Source organism: Balaenoptera physalus (assembly GCF_965194825.1).
Source record: "Balaenoptera physalus genome assembly, chromosome: 20".
Taxonomy (NCBI): domain Eukaryota; kingdom Metazoa; phylum Chordata; class Mammalia; order Artiodactyla; family Balaenopteridae; genus Balaenoptera; species Balaenoptera physalus.
Window position 1 is genome coordinate 52,389,236 of NC_138901.1, and position 19,150 is coordinate 52,408,385.

The 19,150-nt window shown below is 52.6% G+C and overlaps 1 protein-coding gene across 8 annotated transcripts in view; it reads left to right on the plus strand.

The window, feature by feature from the left end:
* Window positions 1-19,150, plus strand: part of RAP1GAP2 (RAP1 GTPase activating protein 2) — a 216,363-nt gene that overhangs the window by 16,077 nt on the left and 181,136 nt on the right. For 6 of the 8 annotated variants that reach the window (XM_082443470.1, XM_082443476.1, XM_082443475.1 and 3 more), the window contains one exon: window positions 17,944-17,979. In XM_082443470.1, coding sequence (XP_082299596.1) covers window positions 17,944-17,979 — 36 coding nt within the window. Of the gene's footprint in view, window positions 1-14,753; window positions 14,835-17,943; window positions 17,980-19,150 lie in introns of those variants that run through there. The other 2 variants (XM_082443481.1, XM_082443472.1) reach the window with 1 other exon arrangement.

Consider the following 19,150-nt stretch of genomic DNA (forward strand, 5'->3'; position numbering starts at 1 on the left):
CCTTAAGCCCCAGGCGCCTCAGTTTCCCATGGAGAGGGGAGAAGGCACCGCCCCGCCCCGTTCTTCCCGCTGCAGAGTGAGGAGTAAACAGAGAGCTCACAGCTGCCTGGGGCTGGGAGGCTGGGAGTGACTCAGGGCATGTGAGGTCCCCAGCAGTGTTTTCCCCCTGGAAAGTCCCAGCACATCTTTGAGACCTGGGCAGGAGTTGGGGGAAGCTCTGCCCTCACCTCCAAGCGAGTGTGTTGGATTTTCTGAGTGTGGGGCAGGGTGGGTATCTGCTAGATCTGGCTGCTCAGGCTTCCAGAAACTACCTCAGGTTCCCCCTCCTTTCTAAGATGTTGAGGACTGGGGAGGGGGCAGGGTGTGGGAAGGATTGGATGGGATGGGGGACTTAGAGTCACCAAATTTCTGGGCAGAGGCAGTTGCTAAAGTTGAGTAGGGCCAGGGCACAGCTAGCTGGGAATCCCGCTCAGCCCAGGCTGTTAGGCGATTTGTTGGGAGGTGGCCTCAGTTCCAGAGAAGATGACCCTGCTGCTGCAGGCATCCCGTCCCCACGCCGACCATGATCCTGTCTGGATCAAGTGTGGCTGAGCCACTGTGGTTCAGAATGACTTGAACCTCGAGGGAAGGGGACCCCAGCATGGATGGTGGTGGCAGCAGCAGAGCAGACCTGGGTTGAATCCCAGCTCCACCACTCTCTGTGTTTCCACCTGTGTTCCCCCAAAGCAGAACCCGAGGATGCATTCTTTTTATCTTACTACCGCTCTGTCCTGGGAGGTCTCCTGAGAAGCCTTACGGGATGCGTTTCAGAACTGCCCTGCTGGGGAGAGAAACAGGGACGTGTGCATCCATCAGCTCTGTTCCGTCCGTGGACATTAACTCCCGCGTGCTTCCAGGCTGCACGTGTGAGGCCCCAGTGGGTTCGTGTGGGCATCCCGCACTGCGGCTTCAAAGACGGTCCCGCTGGGTCCTCGAAGAAGCATTGCCATGTGTGCTCTCAAAGCCTGCAGGGAACCGGTCGTTGCAGAAGTCGCTGGAGTAAGAAGTGGGATCGAGAGGGTCTGAAGTCCACCCTGAGGTGTCCGACACTGCATGACCTTGGGCAAATTTCCTATCTTCTCTGAGCCTCAGTTTCCTTATCTGGGGGTTACGGGTATTCAATAAAATACTACTAAGTTTTGGAACATGGTGATGGGTCCATAGCGAGAGCTCTGTGAATGGAATATTTCTGTATATTTGGGAAGACAGCACCTTCTGGGTGGCCCAGATATTCATTCACTTAAGTGGAGGAGGGGGCTGGATTAGGTGACCTCTAAAGACTCCCCTCCTAGTCAGAGACTCTTGGGCTCAGGGGCCAGACACCTGACCTGGTCATTTCCTCCTGGAGCTGTGGCCCAGTCTCCCAGAACCCCTGAATGGCTCTGCTTCGCATTCTGTGGATTGGAGACAACAATGCCAGCTGCTCATATGTGCCTTTCCCTGGGCTCTGTCCCCTGGAGGACACGGGAGCCTGGAGGGTGGGCAGAGGGGCGAGGGGAGCAGGCAGCTCAGAAGCAGGTGTTTGAAGGACGGGTGGCGAGAGGGCAGATGCTGGCGTTTGGAGCTGGCAGATGGTCGTGGGCACTGGTCTGGGCCACAGTCAGTGGGGAGGACAGGGCACGGGGTGGGGGAGGGCGAGAGAAAATGAACAGGAAGGGAGGGGAGAGCGGGTTGGCAGAGAGTGGCCCAGACTGATGGCAGAACCGGGGTTGTGGGGTGAGTCGAGGATTGGGGGGTGTCTGGAGTGGCAGGGACAGGCTGGGCCGGTGGGAGAGCGACGAGGTGCTGTGAGGGAAGGGACGGCACTGGTTGAGGATTAGTTGGGGGGGGCCCTAGGGCATAAGCCGGGGCAGGTATCCTATTTCAGGGTACAGCACCTATAAGCTCCCTCCTCTTCCTTTTTCCAGTGCATCTACCTGCTCCTCCTGGGCCACCACCCACGTTGGCAGGTGAGGTGCTGTCAGCAAACACTTGGGTCCCGTTGTGAGTGGTGATTGGAGAAGGCGAGGATGTACCTCTGCCAAGACCCATTGCCATGGTACCACGGTGACCCTTGTCTTCCTATCCTCTCCCATCTCTGGGCAACGTGGCCTTCCCCAGGGGGAGGTTGTACAGTGGGGAAGGTGTCCAGCTGCCTCTTGCTTATGCAGGAGCAGCTCAGGCTGGCAATACAAAGGTCATGGTGTCCATCCTTCTGCCTTCAGGCAAGGTCACACCTAGCCTAGGCTGGGCGGTTGCAACAGCTACTGTCTTCATTTACAGTCATTTAAAGACTCCTCTGACCTCTGTAATTTGGGACTCCTTTTGTTTTTAATAAGTTTAGTAAAAAAAAGAATCAGTAATGCCAGCTTATCCATCTCCTCCCTTTTTATTTTTTTATTTTATTTTATTTTATTTGGCCGCACTGCGACATGCAGGATCTTAGTTCCCTGACCAGGGATTACACCCGTGCCCCCTGCAGTGGAAGCGCAGAGCCCTAACCACTGGACCACGAGGGAAGTCCCTCCTCCCCTTTTAAAGAGCCAGATGACACTCTCTTCTTGCCCACACCTTTTTCAATGCCTTGGTGCTTCTCTAGTGAGAAGTTCTGGATCATGTCTGATCTCAGTCTGCCATGCTACACTTTCTTTTTGTTGTTGTTATTGTTTGTTTTTTTTACTGTGTTTGCCACCACGCTTTAGGCCTTATAGATAAGTTAGAAAGAGATTCCAGTCTATCTTCTCAAGATGCAAAGTGGCCACTGGGGCTCCCAATGCAGGTGGGACACCAAGGCAAGGACAGTGCTCTGGGGAGCCTGGCCTGAGACCTGGTTTGGGTTCTGAACTTGCTCCTGCTCTCCGGGCTAGCTGGTGTTCCACCCCCTCCCCTAGTCCAGATCCAGGGCTGTCAGCCTCCTTCCCGGGTCATGCTGGGTGCGCTAGTCTGGGTCAGCAGATGGCATCAGGTATGGGCACCTGGGGGACCCTGCCAATGAGATGACTGGTAGTGAGCAAGAGCTGGAGGGGAGTGACAGGCAGTCAGGCACAGTGAGGTACACCTGTGCGTGCGTGCGCATCTGTACACACGGGTCCCTGGAGGGCGTGTTGCTGGATCACTGTGTCTGCACATCTCTGTGTGGTTACCTGTGGGCCTCTGAGCATGTCTCTGTGTGCATTGTGCTGTGCCCCGGCTTATTCGTTTTCTTTTCTCTGGGTATGTGAGTTGGCCATGACCCGGCGCTCTCCAGGGTCCTTGAGGGTGTGCAGGTCTGATGGCTGGTGATACTTTACCCAGCAGGATTTCCTGGCCCGCTGAGGCCCCCGAGTCTTCTGCCCTGCCCAGCTCTGCCCTCTTTCCGGGATTCCTGTCCCTGTCCCTCCCTCTGCCTTGAGGAAATTGCTTCTCCCCCACTGGCTGTGTGGGTGCCCACTGCTCTTCAGGTGGGGCCTGGGGAGAGACAACCAGTCCCATCTCCAGCCCCATCCTTCAAGCTCTGAGCTGAGGGTGATGGGTGGGTGAGCCCTGGGTGGAGGAGATGAGTCAGGATGGCTGCAGCGGGTGGCAGGCTATGAAGCCAGGCTATGTGCCAGCATCTTCAGGGAGGTGTGTGCGCCCCCCTCCACTTCACCCATCCTCAGGGGCTTGGGCACCAGTGCAGCAGTGGAAAGGCTCCCCCACCTCCACTGTCCATATTCTCTTCCCTCGAAGCCATGCCTGGCAGTTTCTGATGGGGAGCAGAATGGTCCCTGAGGCTCCAGGCATCCCACTGGCAGCCTTGGCCTCAGCATAATCATTTAAATTTATGGATCTCTTCCTGTGCCAGGCCCTGAACTCACAAGATACATGTATTAGCTCATTGGCTCCTCAGAACAATCCAATGAGGTGGCTTCTGAAAGCATCCCCATCTTATGAGGAAGTGGAGGCTCAGAGAGGCTGGGTCACTTCCACAAGGTCACACAGCTAGTAAGTAGTGGAGCCAGGACCTGAAGCTGGGTCTATTCTTGACACTTGTTGCTGTGCCCTCCACTCTTCACAAAGCTGCATCCATCTCATCCTTACAGTCTCTCCTTCAGAGAGGCCGACTCAGATCATCCCCTCTAAACAGAGCTCCCCACCCACCCCCCACTCCCCTTTGGATCACATCACCCTATTGTAAATACCTGTTGTAAAGTTATCCCTCTCTTGTCCTCCACCTCCCCACCCCTAGTCCCCCCCAGGGATTTGTCTGTCTTGTTCACTGAAATACCCTCAGCACTAGCAGAGAGCCTGGAACAAAGTAGGGATGTGATAAACATTTGATGAATGGATGAATGATTGAATACATGAAGGTATGTCTGCCTCCAGACCTAAGCTCTGTAGCCCTTCTCTACATTGTCTTTCACAGCAGGGACCACTGCAGGGTGGCTGGGAACACAGCTCTGGAGCCAGCTCGCTTGGTTCACTGTTCTGGTTATCTGATGCTGCATAATAAACCGTCCAGAAGCTTATGGCCTGAAACAACAGTGATGTTTATTTTGCTCAGGAATCTGCAATTTGGGCAGGGCTTGTGGGGATACTTGTATCTGCTCTGCCATTGTCTTCTGGGGTGGCTCAAAGTCCAGGGACTGGGATTGTCTGAAGGCTCAGCTGCTCACATGTCTGGCATTTGGTGCTGGCTGTTGGCATGAGGTCTTAGTTCCTCACCACACAGGCCTCTCTGTGTGCCCCCTCTGTGTGCTAGTTTGGGCTTCCTCACAGTGTGCTGGCTGGATTAGGGGCAAGAAAGAGCCAGACAGAAGCTATTTCACCTTTTCTTACCTGGCCTTGCAAATGATGCAGCTTCACTTCTGCCAGAGTCACAGATCCACCAGGATCCAAGAGAGGGGAACGTATACCCCACTGCTTAATGGAAGGGTGTTAATGTCACAGGGTAAGAAGAGCATGTGGAATGGGGATATATTATGGGATGGTGGGGCCATCTTTGGAAAATACAGTCTGCCACAGCCACTTGTTCGGAGTGTGACCTTGAGCAAATTGCTTAGTCTCTCTGTGCCCCAATTTCTCCATCTGTAAAGTGGGAACACCATCAGTATGTATTGGGTTATTTCGTACTCATTGGGTTATTTAGCGGTGACTACACTTCTACCCACAGATCCCCTTGGCCTCAGGTAAGGCATTGGTCCAGGTTTTCACCGAGCTGCAGGTTCCAGCCCCAGTTCCACCCCCAACTCTCATGTAATACAGGAGGCACCTACCTGTGTAGAGTCCTTCTGAGGGTGGGGCCGGTGATGGGGAAAGAAGAGGGGACCCTGAGTGGAAAAGGCCTTCTCTGTCTCCTTTTATTATGTGATTCTAAGTCAGCCCTGCTCCCTTCAAAGGGGCAAGGGACAGGGTTGGTGGAGATGCCACAAAGCTGGGGCTCCAGCAGGATTCCTCTGGGTCTGGAGGCACAGATCCCACGAGGACCCCCATCTTTATCCAGGGAAGTCAGGGTAAATGAACATGCTGTGTTTGAGGTGCAGGCCTTTTTTTGTGTGTAGCTCCCTCCTTTTCTCTGTTCCCCCTGCCTGCCTCCATCTGAGTCACTGTTCATCTGCCAGAAGAATGACTCCCCAGCCTGGCTTGCCAGGCCAGGGGAAGAATCTCAGGGTTTCCTTGTCCGGGCCCAGGTTGGGGTACTCCTCAGCTGGGCATTGGCAGGGAGCCAGGGAAAATCTAGGGGTTTGCTGGAGCCCAGCCTGGCTGTATCTCACATCTAGCACTGCCCTCATTCTCTATAGAAATGGCAGAATTGTTAAAAGCAGAGGCTCTGGGTTTGAATTCTGCTGCTGCCACCTGCCAGCCCTGTGACCTTGGGCACATCTCTTAACCTTTCTGAGGCTCCATTTCCTCACCAGGATGGAGGACATGGTTATGGTAAGGATTAAATGAAATAAAATCATGGCGTAACTGGTTCATGGGAAATACTCACGAAATGTTGGCAGTTATTCTTTTTTTTTTAAATTTTTATTTATTTATTTATTTTATTTATTTATGGCTGAGTTGGGTCTTCGTTTCTGTGCGAGGGCTTTCTCTAGTTGTGGCAAGCGGGGGCCACTCATTCATCGCGGTGCGCGGGCCTCTCACTATCGCGGCCTCTCTTGTTGCGGAGCACAGGCTCCAGACACACAGGCTCAGTAATTGTGGCTCACGGGCCCAGCTGCTCTGCAGCATGTGGGATCTTCCCAGACCAGGGCTTGAACCCGCGTCCCCTGCATTAGCAGGCAGATTCTCAACCACTGCGCCACCAGGAAAGCCCAGTTATTCTTTATAGATGAACAAAGTGAGGCGGAGGGAGTTTAAGCGATTTCCCCACAGCCACATTTAACGTCAGAATCAGGGCTGGAACCCATGTGCTCTGACACCAGGTGGTTGTTGCTTATCTCTTGCCATACAGAGAATTCCTCCATCCCTCAATCCCTTTTGCCAGGGGGCAGTATGACTGCCATCCTAGAAATATAAGCAAGAAGATGCCCTCTTTTCCTCCTTGCACTACCCAGACTTGCCTGTAGAGGGCGCCGACACCTACCTTCTCTCCCATCTGGAGAGGGAAGTATCCAGGTGAGGCTCTGCAGTAGTAGGGGAGGGTGGGGAGTGACACAGCTGAATGGGGGAGAGCGAAGAGCTGGCTTTGTGATCTCCTTTAGACAACTCCTAGTTCCGAAGCTTTCCTACAGATAACTCCAGGGCCCCCAAAGATAATGGGAGTATCCTAGTGGATTTCATTCCAGTGTTTTTCACTGGATTAGAATCATCTGGGGAGTTTGTTAAAGATGCAGATTCCATGACCCTACCCCAGAACGATGGTATCCGAATATTAGCCATTGCACTGGCTAACAGGTCTACAGATCTGTGCCAGACACGGCTCTGAAGGCTTAACACATATTAACTCATATACCCCTCCCAACAGCCCTATGAGGTAGGTACCATTAGTATCCTCATTTTATAGATGGGGAGTCTGGTCTGAGGCACAGAGAGGTTGAGGAACTTGCCCAAGTTCACACTGCTTGCAAGCAGCAGGGCTGGGGTTTGAACCCATGCTATTCAAGCCCCAGGTGGTTCTCACACCTGGAGCGTGTGAGAACCACTATTTTATAACACTGGGCCCGTCCCCTTTCTTGCCTCCTTTTACTTCCTTTTATTTATTGTTATTTTAAGTAGCATTTATTGTGTTTTTCTAATTATAAAAGCAAAACCTGCTTATTTCAGAAAACTTAGAAAGTTCAGGAAAGCACAAAGAAGAACAAATCATGATCTTTAATCTCACCTCCTGAACAATATAGTCCTGAGCATATTAGTTAGCCTGTTGCATTCTATTCAGAGACTTACTGTACCTTGTTTGCCCTGGCATCACATATGCAGTTGTCCCTCAGTATCCTTGGGAGATTGCTTCTGGGACTGCCCCCCACCCCGCTCCCCCCCAGTATACCAAAATCCTGTGATGCTCAAGTCCCTTATATAAAATGGTGTAGAATTTGCATATAACCTATGCCATTCTCCCTTATACTTTATTTTTCAAATTTAAAAATAATTTAGGATTATACTCCATTTAAATTTATTAGAAAATATAGTTTGTACCTCTTAATTCCCTACCCCTATCTTGTCCCTCACCACCTTCCCTCTCCCCACTGGTATCCACTGGTTTCTTCTCTATATCTGTGAGTCTGTTTCTGTTTTGTTATATTCATTCTTTTGTTTTATTTTTAGATTTGAAATATAAATGATAACAGTCTTTCTCTGTCTGACTTGTTTCACTAAGTGTAATACCTTCCAGGTCCACCAAGTTGTTGCAAATGGCAAAATTTCATTGTTTTTTATGGCTGAGTGGTATTCGATTGTACACATATACCACATCATCTTTATCCATTCATATGTTGATGGTCAGTTAGGTCTCCCATATACTTTAAATCATGTATAGATTACTTACAATACCTAATACAATGTAAATGCTATGCAAATAGTTGCCAGCATGGCAAATTCCAGTTTTGCTTTTGGAATTTTATGGAAAATTTTTTCCCGAATATTTTCTATCTGTGGTTGGTTGGCTGAGATGAACTGTATTGTTGAGAGATGTTGTCTTTCTCTAACCTACTCCTACTGTTGGAAATTTAGATTGTTCCCAGCATTTCATAGTTATGACAACAATGAGCTGGAGACCCTCAAAAGTACAACCTGGCACACAGCTCTGATTTTTTCCCCTTGGGATTTCTAGGTCAAAAGGTATGCATATTTATAAAAAACTTCCTATTGAAGCATAATATACATACAGAGAAGTGCACAGGTTGTAAGTGTGTAGGTTGATGGATTTCCACAGGCTTGACATACCCATGTAAAACCAACACCGAGATCCCCAAACTGGCCATGATCTGCACTCTAGAAGCTTCTTGGCATGAAGGTAAGGATTCTGAAGTGAACTGTCAAATTTCCCCCAGCAAAGTGGTATATTGGTCTCCTTGGGGTTTTCTTACTTAAGGTTGAAAGACAAACTATGCTTAAAAGCAGAGTGGATGGGGAATTCCCTGGTGGTCCAGCAGTTAGGACTCTGTGCTCTCAATGCCGAGGGCCCGGGTTCAATCCCTAGTTAGGGAACTAAGATCCCACAAGACGAGTGGCGCAGCCAAAAAACAAAACAAAACAAACAAAGAAAACAACCAGAGTGGATGGAAGAACCATCTGGAGTCAGATACTGAGAGAGAGAGAGACCTGGGTTCTACCTCTCTGGGGCAAGACAGACTTGCCTTCAGGGTAGAAGAGGTGACCTCAGGACCGGGGTCAGCAGTCAGTCTGAACTCTAAATAGTTTAAGAAGGTTTTAAAGAAATGAGCTTCTGTAGCTTCCACCCCACCCCTCCTCCTCTTCGTCTTCATCTTCTTTCTTCTTCTTCTTAGCAAACCATCTGTTTAACACTTTTTCTTTAAATTATAACATGTTCTTGGTAAAAAAAAAAAAAATCAAGCAGCACAGGAGGACATAAAGTGAAAAGGTTCTTCCCCCCACTTTTCCAGTTCCAGTCCCATTCTTCAGAGGTAACCAGTCTTGGACCATTGCTTATGTTTCCTTCCAGAAATTGTCTAGGCATATCTAAGAATTTATGTATTTATTTAAACTAATGGGATCCTATTATATGAGCTGTTCTGTCTTTTTTTTTTTTTTTAATTTTATTTATTTATTTATTTTTGGATGCGTCGGGTCTAAGTTGCAGCATGTGGGCTCTCTAGGTGAGGTGCTCGGGCTCAGTAGTTGCAGCGTGCGGGCTTAGTTGCCCCGTGGCATGTGGGATCGAACCCAAGTCCCCTGCATTGGAAGGTGGATTCTTAACCACTGGACCACCAGGGAAGTCCCTGTTCTGTGTCTTTTTGTTTTTTAATTTTTTAATTTTTAATTTTTAAAATAAATTTATTTTATTTCTTTATTTTTGGCTGTGTTGGGTCTTTGTTGCTGCACGCGGGTTTTCTCTAGTTGCAGCAAGTGGGTGCTACTCTTCGTTGCAGTGCGTGGGCTTCCCATTGCGGTGGCTTCTTTTGTTGCCGAGCAGGGGCTCTAGGTGCGTGGGCTTCAGTAGTTGTGGCACGCGGGCTCAGTAGTTGTGGCTGACGGGCTCTAGAGCACAGGCTCAGTAGTTGTGGCGCATGGGCTTAGTTGCTCCGCGGCATGTGGGATCTTCCTGGACCAGGGATTGAACCCGTGTCCCCTGCATTGGCAGGCGGATTCTCAACCACTGTGCCACCAGGGAAGCCCCTGTTTGTTGTTTTTTTAGTTTTTAGGGTATCTTTATGTAGTAACACATATAAATCCTACCTCCTTCTTTTCAATGGCTACACAGTATTCCATTGTATGCCTGTTCCACAATATCGTGAAATGATGGTTATTTATGTTACTAATTGTATTTGCTATTATAAACAATGATATAGTTAACATCTGTGTGCATAGATCTTGTCAGCTTGTATGAGTTTACCAGTAGGATAAATCTCTTTTTCTTCTTTTTTTTTTGGCCGTGCCACGAAAATTGTGGGATCTTAGTTCCCCAAACAGGGATTGAACCCGGGCCCTTGGTAGTGAAAGTGCAGAGTCCTAACCACTGGACCGCCAGGGAATTCCCCGGATAAATCTCTAAAAACAGAAGTGTTGGCACAAACAGTATGTGCACTTAATATTTTAATAGATCTTGCCAAATATCTACATACTAATGGTGGGGTGCCTGTTTCCTTACATCCTCACACCATTATCAAGGTTTTTTTTTTTAACTTATCTGATGGGTAAAAATACTTTATTATTATTTAAAAATAATTTAAAATAATGGTACATGTTGCAGCTTCTTTAGTTCACAACCACGTGTTGCTGGGAGTTATCTTGGTAGACGGCGTTACCGAACAAATCAGAATAAATTGCACAACTGTCATATGTTGGGGTCCTGCTCTTGGAACCGAGTTTTCACAAGCGCTTCTCTTGTAATTTTTTTGGTCATCATCTTGCTTTTCAGAACTTGTGCAATGGGAAATTCAGTCTAGCCCTTGAGACAGCGTGAGGGAGGAAGTGATCAGGGCACTGTAAATCACAATGCAGATGTGAGATGTCATTTTATCTCCATCCCAAGGTGTAGATTCTCAACCAGTGTGGGTCTGCTGGCTCTGAATACCATGGCACCCTGTCTTCTTGGAGATCAGAGTGTCCTTCTCTGCCACTGTGCTTTGTCCTCACCTGGTTTATCAAGGAAGCAGAGGCTAATCTAGCCTCCCCTTTGAGGCAAGGTCAACTGAAGCCTCCAAAGAGCATGTGACCTGCTCAAGGTGATTCAGTGGTCGAGATAGGAGGAGAGCTGAGCCTTACGGGGTCGGTACTGATGCCAGCTTATGTTGTCTGGAGTGGGGGAGGATCCAGGCTGAATGATCTAGTGCCTGCTTCTCTCGGGACATCTGTTTCCTCAGCTTCCTGTAACTGCCTCATCCCCACGCCTGGGAAAGGAGCTTGTTTCATCTTTTACCTCCTGCTGGTGGCTGCGAGGACAGAGCTGCTGAAGTGGAGGAAACCACACTGTCTCTCCCTTCCCTCCTGCCCTCAAGGGACTGCAGATATGATGGAGGGGCTCCTGGCAGGGGCCTGGGCTGCCTCTCCTCCTCTGATGCCAGCCAGCTTTCTCCGCTCCATGTTTCTCTAAAATCCAGAGAACTGGGTGGGTTCCCTGGAGCTCTGTCCCAGGGTTGGGGCTCTGGTTGGTACTTGCTCCCTCAGCTGGACCAGAAATACCCACAGGCCTCCACCAGGGAAGCCAGGGCCTTGTGACTTGGTGACCCAAAGTGGGCCCTTCCTCTGTGGAAGGGCAAGGAGCAACCTCAGGTGAGAAGGACTCAGGCACGTGCTCTTTCCTGCTTCGCTGTTGTTCTTTCCTGGCTGTTGAGCTGAGCTTTGCTTTCAGGGCCTTCGTTTCCCCATCTGTAAAATGGGCGTTGCATGAACTGGGCATTTCTGTAGGTTCCAGAGTCAGTGGGGCAGGTTTGATCTGATGATGCAGATCATTGTACAGAACAGTGGCTGAGAACTTGGGCTCTGGAATCAGACCTGGCTCTGCCACCATCACACAGGTTCCTTAACCTCTCTCTGCCTCAGTGTCACCGTCTGTAAAATGGGGATAAAGTGGTGCTATCTCAGAGGTGGTTGTGAGATTGAAAGGTCAGTGCTGACCCATTGTCAACTCACAGTCACAGCGCTGCCCCTGGCCCCCCTGTCCCCATAGCTTGTCCTTATCTCCACCCTGACTGCCCACATGCTGAGTCAGCTGAGGTTTGGGAGGAAGCTGGGCTGTGCTTGGTGGGGCAGGAGGGCTGGGCCTGGCACACAGCGTGCTTCTCTTTTCTCTTGACTTGCAGTCCTTCCCAGAGAGCCATGGACTCCTCGCTGCCCACCTCCACCCAGAAGAAGAACAGAGGGGTCAGAGCAGGGGCAGCTGGAAGCTGCGTGGGACCGAGGGAGGGGGTGGAATCATAATAGATGGTACATATAACAGCTCCGGTAATGGTATGGGAGCCCTGTGCTGTGTTTACGTTCATTTATAATCTTGTGAGGTTGGTGGCAGCCACCCCCTATTATGGAGGAGGAAACTGAGGCCTAGAGAGGTTAGGTAAGTTGCTGGAGGTCACACAGCTCCAAAGCTTGGGAGCCTGAGCACTGAGGAGAGGAGAGTGGATGAGGCTCTAGAATGGCTCTCACCTCCCTCCCGAGCTTATGCGGTAAAATTGAAAGCTATCTGGGAACTTCCCTTCTCTTTCTCTGGGCCCTTACTCTGGGGGGCGAAGAGGGCACCGGCCCTTCTGGACTCTCAACTTCAAGTCCAGGCTGTGAGTTCTGTGCCCTTCCTGCTGATGCAGCCAGGCCATTGCCGCTCCTTGGTCAGGTGTCTGAATCCCATGACTCCGTTTCTTTTGTGGCTGCCATGCAAGGTGGGAGAATCCAGCCTGGTCTTGAAATGCTCCTCCCTGCCTGGTCCTTGGGCTGCCCTTCTGACCTTCAGATGCTTGGGCTTGGGCCTGTGTCCCCTCTGGGTCTGCGAACATTTGGCCCAGGTGGCCTCCTACCTGGGTTTTATCTGGGTGTCTTTGCAGACTAGGAGGGCCTGAATCAGAGCATCTGTCAGCTGTGTCTTCCCCTAGAATATGTTGGTGGTCAGCAAGCACACATGGTCACATGTGTGTACAGATAAGAATAGATAAGACGGAAGGCCGGAAGTGCCCAAGCTTGCTGTGACTGCAGCCCCTCCTCTCTCTCCCACATGGAAGCGTGTCAGACGATGTGCTCCAATGATGGGCTCACTAGGAACTCCCTCTAATTGATAAAACAAGTAAGTACTTTGCAAAAGGAATGTGGGTTATTAGTTATTAGTAACGCACATGACGCCTGGGCTGAGGCTGTGAGCCGTTTCTGGCTTACCCTGGTGCTCCATCCTGTGGTTCAGCAACCCTGGGGAGGAGAGGGGGGAAGCATTGAGGGAGTGAGTCCCGTTGGGTCCGATTAGGTCTCCTGCCCACTCCCAAACCAGTCACTGCAGCCAGGAGGGTGAAGCCCTGGTTGGCCAGGCCTGGCCAGGTGTCCCCCCTGGGGGCAGATATGGAGCACAGAGCTGTCTTGCTCAGAGGGAGGCCAAAAGGATGCAGGACAGGCAGGACCCAGGGTGTCCATGGTACCTGCTGAGCATCTCCTGAGTGTGGGGTGGGTGCAGTAGGGGTGACAGATCTGGGTGGAGTGGACGTCCAGCGGGAAGCCAGTGGTCTATGCAACCCTAGGGAGTGAACCACTTGATCCTTCCTTTTCTGATGAAGGTGAGGGTGGAGGGTGCAACCTGAACCAAGGACCACCAGGCTCCTGCTGAGCAGCCAGCTGCCCTGGAGCACAGGACCCCACACTTGCCACCCCTAGCCCTGAACTCGGTCAGGACCCTGTGCTGCCCCCATAGGGCCTGAGGCCCCTTGTGTCCCCTGCAGCGGAGGAGTCAAGAAAATAAAAATGCCTGTGCCCTTTGTCCACAACCTGGGGGTGGCCCTCTGGCACCACAGCGCGGACCTGACTCCCAGCTCCGGGGAAGGTGGGCCAGTGGGAAAGGCCAATGGTGGGAGCTTCTCCACTGCTTGGGAGGGGCGGGGACCTGGCACCCCGCCTGTGACCCTCTACCCTAGGCTGCTGTATGTACGTGCCGCACTCTTCTACGGGGCTCTCATTAGTGAGCACCTACCGTGTACCAGGCATGGTCGGCACTGGTGCAGACAGAGATTAGGACTAGCCTGTGGTTCCAGTGAGAAAGGCAAAGACGTGCACATCGGTGCCACCTGCCACCTCTGCCACTGCCGGCAGGAGCTCGGCACTGCTGACCTCTGTCTAGACGCTCAAGGGCATCTGAGCAGTACAGATCTGTGCCTGTGCCTGTGCCTGTGTACATGAGGGCGCCTTGTAGGCGTGTGTGCGATCTGAGCGTGCGCCTAGGTGTGTGCACGTGTATGATGTGTGTGTGTGAGCGTGTGTTTGTATGGGGAGTTGTATGTGTATGAGTGGATGTGCGGGTGTCTTTGTAAACGTCACATGCACGCACCTGCATGTGAGCATGCAGTACCTGCGTGCACGTGTGTGCCGGCGTCTGCTGATGTTTGTGAACACGCGTGCGCCTAGGTGTACCCGTGGGTCCTGTGCGTATATGTGTGCACGTGTGTGTGCCCCTGGGCCCACGTGGGTGCACGTATACTTGTGTCCACATGCGTGCACGTGTGGGGCAGGTTTATCTGGTACGGTGGAGGCAGAAAGGCCAAGGTCCCGCCTCCGGCAGCCCCAGGGAGTCGGTGTGGGCCCGCGTCGGCCCGGCTCCCTACGCCTTCCAGCCAGGTCTCTCTCCCCCTCCCAGGCACAATCATGGGAATCCTCGGGCCGCCTTGGGTTCCGGGCAGCCTGGGCTGTGTGCGGCAGAGCTGCCAACCCCGGCTGTGGTGCAATCTGCCGGCCGAGCCCCTTCCGGAGCTGTGGGTTCCTCTGGGCGTGGGGAAGCTGCCCTCTGCGACCTCCCCTGCCTGTCTTGGTGCGTCCTGGGGGGCAGGACACCCCTCCCACCCTGCGGCCTCACCCACAGGAAGCCGGGCTGGGGGGCAGGCGTTGGGGGAGGTGCCACGCCGGGCGCCCCGCCCTTTGCCGGTGGCTGTCGACCCCGCTGCTCCGAGGACGCAGCAGTCTTGCCAACAGCCCCGGGGGCATCGCTGGACCAGGGGCCCCTCCGTCACGACCATGTTTGGCAGGAAGCGCAGCGTCTCCTTTGGGGGCTTCGGATGGTGGGTAACAGATGGGAGGGCGGGTGAAGGGGTGGGAGCGAATCTGGCCGCGAAGCCCGGTTGAGCCTGTGGCTGCGACCTGGTCTGTAGGGGGCAGTGGGGGGGTTACTTTCAGATGCTTGGCGGGATGGAGATGGACGATCCTGTGGGGGGAGCACCAGGCTTTTCCTCACTGTCCCTTGGGTACAATCTTCTAGGGAATTCAGAGGTCGGAGCTGGAGCCAGTGTGAGTGTGACTGACGGGTGAACGTGGGCCTCTGTGTCATGTGTTTCCATATATGTGTATGTGCATCTGTGATGACTGTGAACACGTGTGTATCTGGGACTGTGTGTTTAGGTGTGCACGTCTGTGCGGCCGGGTGTGAGGTGTGTGCCTGGCTGGGTGGGTGTGCCGGCGCGTGACCACGTGTGCCCTCTGCGCTTCTGAGCGGATGCCGGTCTGCGCCTCGGAGCTTCTGGACCTGTGTGTGCTCTTGTCTGTGCATGTGTGTTATGCTCCTGTCTGGGTCATCTCTGTGACTTCGTGGCCGGGAGAGTGTGTGGCCTGCTCGGCCTTTGGGCTGTCTCCTCTCTGCAGGGGTGAGCAGTGAGAGGAGGGGGCAGGCCTGTCGCCAGGGGCCCCTCCCTGCCCTCCCCCTACAGCCAGTCTGAGCAGCTGGGGCTGTGCCCCAGCGTCTTGCCTGACCCTCTGGACCACCTTTTGCTGCTAAGTTTCTGTCTGGGACAAAGGAGAGGCTCTTTCCTCCCTATGGGGCCATAAAGTGGGGAAACTGAGGTCAAAGGCTTGTCTCTGGTTACCAGCTGCCGGCAGCTTCTCCTCAGCTGGGGAACGGGGTCTAGTGGTTTTCATTATCAGTTTCCTTTCAGCTTCTAGGCTTGGAGCATTGTCAAAGAAGAGGTTCCCACTGCTGAGGCGGGGAGGGTGGCCAGGGCTGTCCTGGTGTGGAAGCTGGGTGGCCAGTAGTGGGGGGCATAAGAGGTGAAGGAGAGTGGGAGGGAGCACAGGGGCTGCAAGACATGGGATGGCAGAGCTTCCTGGTGGGGCTGGAGGGTTAGGGTGGCTATCGTGCGGGGATGGCTTTCAGCAGGGAAGGGATATTGCAGTTGTTTGAGGGCTAAATTACAGATTCCTGGAGCCCTGGTCCGCTCCAGACGGTGGAAAGAATCTTGGGGGTGGTATTTTCGGAGCCTCCGTTGGATGCCAGGGTGGTTGTCCACTAGCATTGGTGGACAAGGTGATGAGAGTGAGTGGGATGGGGCAGGGCAGAGAGGAGAGAGAGGGCACCTGGAAGAACCTGGGGACCTTGGTTTCCTGAAAGGGAAAAGCTCAGTGTCACAGCGCTGCCCTATCTCCCCACCTCAGCCCTGCCAAGCCATAGACCCTGCCCTCCGAGGCCACACCCCCGTGGGAGCCCGGTTGACTGAGTAGTGTGGACGTGGGTCCCGGGACCGGGGCTGCTGTGGCCCAGAGTGTGACCCAGAGAGTTGGTGGGTGGCTGGTGGCGGGTGGTGGGGTGAGAGGGCATGCTGGGAACCCTGGGTTAAGGAAGGTGCTGCTACTCTTCTGCTCTTTGAGGAACCCAGATGGGACACTTCCTCTCTCCAGGTCTCAGTTTCTCCATGTGTAAATGGGGAATTTCTGCCTTACCCACAACGAAGGGATGTTGTAAGAATTTAAAAAGATTCCTAGGGAAAATATAAAATGTAAGGGCTTACGGATAGGGCTTCCAGTTGGGTTGCTCTGGGTGACGGATGTTAGAGCAGAGTACAGGGATCTGCTCCTGGGTCCACCTTACTCCCTTTCAGTGAGTTGAATGGGAGAGGAGGAGGGTCTCCATACCAGAGAGGGTTAGGAACCCAATGAGACCCCTGGGGGCCTCGTGGAAGCACCAAGGAAGGGGCCCAGGGGGCCCGTGGGGAAGAAGCTGGGAGGAGGGACCTGGGCCAGGAACCTCGGGTGTGGCTTATTTTGCTGTTGGGATCAGAAGGTGCTGGGAGTTTACTCAGGGTGGAAGGATCCCACCCCCCAGCTCAGGGGCTTGGTGCTGACTCGTGATTGCTGGGGCAGCTCTGCGTCCTCACCGTGTGGCCCCTGACACGGCTCCCCTCCTCCCTGGGGCCCCAGTAGTTGCGTGTATGGGGAGCTTGTGGCAGAGCTGAGCCGCTGGATAGAGGTGGCTATAAGAACTTTCCAGGGTTTCAAGCCTCCTGGAGGTGGTGGTGATTTTGGTGGCATTAATGGCAATGATGACATGGCGCAGTGGTGACACTGATGGTGATGTGACCCTGGTATTTGTGACCCCCTAAACAAGAGGAGACAGAGAGTGGGACTCTCGCCTACCTTTCTGTCTCTGGAGAGAGGAAGGGGCCTCTTTTACCAGCCATAAGGGCTGACATATGCAGAGGGTAAAAATAGAAGCCTAGCAGCCCTGCCTTGTCTTCCAGCAAGGGTGGGCGCAGGCTGGGTAGAGTTGCTGGCTGCCAGGACAGTCTGCCGCAAACGTGATCTTCCGGGCTCTGAGCTCCTGTGCCCGACAGATCCCACCTCCTGTGCACCCTGGCGCCTGCTGTCAGGTTCTGTCTCAGGAGTGGCTTATGCCTTCTTAGAGGAACTGGCAGCTCCCAGAGCAGGAGGGTCCCTGGTGCTGGAGGTTGCGGCATCTTTCTAAAGCAGAATCCCAGGCAATACCCGTGCATTGATTGTCCAGCCGCTGTGACCCATGAGGCTGGGTTGCAGAGTCCTCTTGTGGAGCTTGGGTAACGAAAGGAGAGATGGCATACAAAGTGCTTTAGATCCCAGGGTCTGGAGTCAGATACTGGGATCCAGACTGGGCCAGTGATTGTATCCTCCCGAGCCTGTTTCCTCATCTCTAAAATAGGGACAATAACAGGACCCATCTCACTGGGTTATGAGTGGCTCCAGCCCTCCCAGAGCTCCCAAGTCCTCCCTTTCTGGGCTGGAGGAGGACTTCCTTCCTCCTGAAGCCACATTGTCCAGGACCCTGCAGGGCTGGTGGTCTGGGCTGGCCCCGGGACCTGTCCCCTGCAGGTGCTAGGCGGGAGCCTTCAGCCCTGGCACTGATGGAAGCCCTTGCTTTTCTCTCGGCAGGATCGACAAGACCATGCTGGCGAGCCTGAAGGTCAAGTAAGTAGCCACTTCCTGTTACGTAAAGGTCAGAGGTAACGGCAGATAGAGCTCTTCTGGGGCCCTCATTTCCCTCCTGGTTGTGGAAAACGTGAGCGGGACTGTTGCATTTGTCAGATTCTCCGTCTCAGTCCAGGGGCTTGTGGACTTGGAGGAGGCTGGACTGAGTTCTTGATTCCTGAGGTATCCGGGAAAAGGCAGATGCTGGGAAGCAAGCAGGGGGACCAGTGTGGTGGAAATGTGTACGGCAGTGAAACTTTCAGGCCACAACTCAAGGGTATAAGAAAGATAATTGTATTTTCCATCACTTTAATTTTTATATTTTAATTTTCCATCACTTATAATCATTTTATTTTTATATATAATTTTTATAGCCCCAGTCCCAAGAGGCTATTTTTTTTTTTTTTTTTTTTTTTTGCCGCACTGCACAGCATGCAGACTTCCCTGACCAGGGATCGAACCCATGCCCCCCTGCAATGGAAGTGTGGAGTCTTAAGCACTGGACCGCCAGGGAAGTCCCAGGCTGTCTTTCTGACATTCCCACCTACCTGGAAAATTGTGCCACACAGTTCTAGGACCTGGCAAAACACCCCAGTGTGTGTGTGTTTGTGGGTGGTCAGTTGGTCATCGAGTCATCTATTACCAGACGTCTGTCATCCTGATCAGCCTGGCCCTGAGGCTCTCTGAGAATTCCAGCACCAGATTCAGGGTCTGGGGATTGATTGTCTGCCTCGGTTTACCACGTGTCTGCTGGTCTGTCTGGGGAGCCCTGAGCAGACACCCCTTTGTCCTAGAACCTCTGACTGCCCCTGTCTCATCACCTTCGTTCTTTTCCCTCTGTGTTTCTGGCCAAACCATTTTGTCTGCATCTGGATCCTCTTTCCCCCTTGAGACTTAACAAAAGTCGGTTCCCAACTGCATCCCTCCCTTGGGCAATGGGTACTGACCAACCACCTTCTCCAATTAAGTGAGTTAAAAAGGAGGGAAATTTTAGGAGGGAAAAACAGCATTGGTCACTAGCTCAAAATATTATCCTGCCCCATGTGAATTGGCTCAAGCATGAAAAATTCCTCTACCAAGTGTCCTCCTTTTCAGGCAGCCCCTCCTGCTTGTAACTCCCCCATCTCAGCTGAAAGATTTTCCAGGCTGGCCTCTCTCTGCCATGCCATTT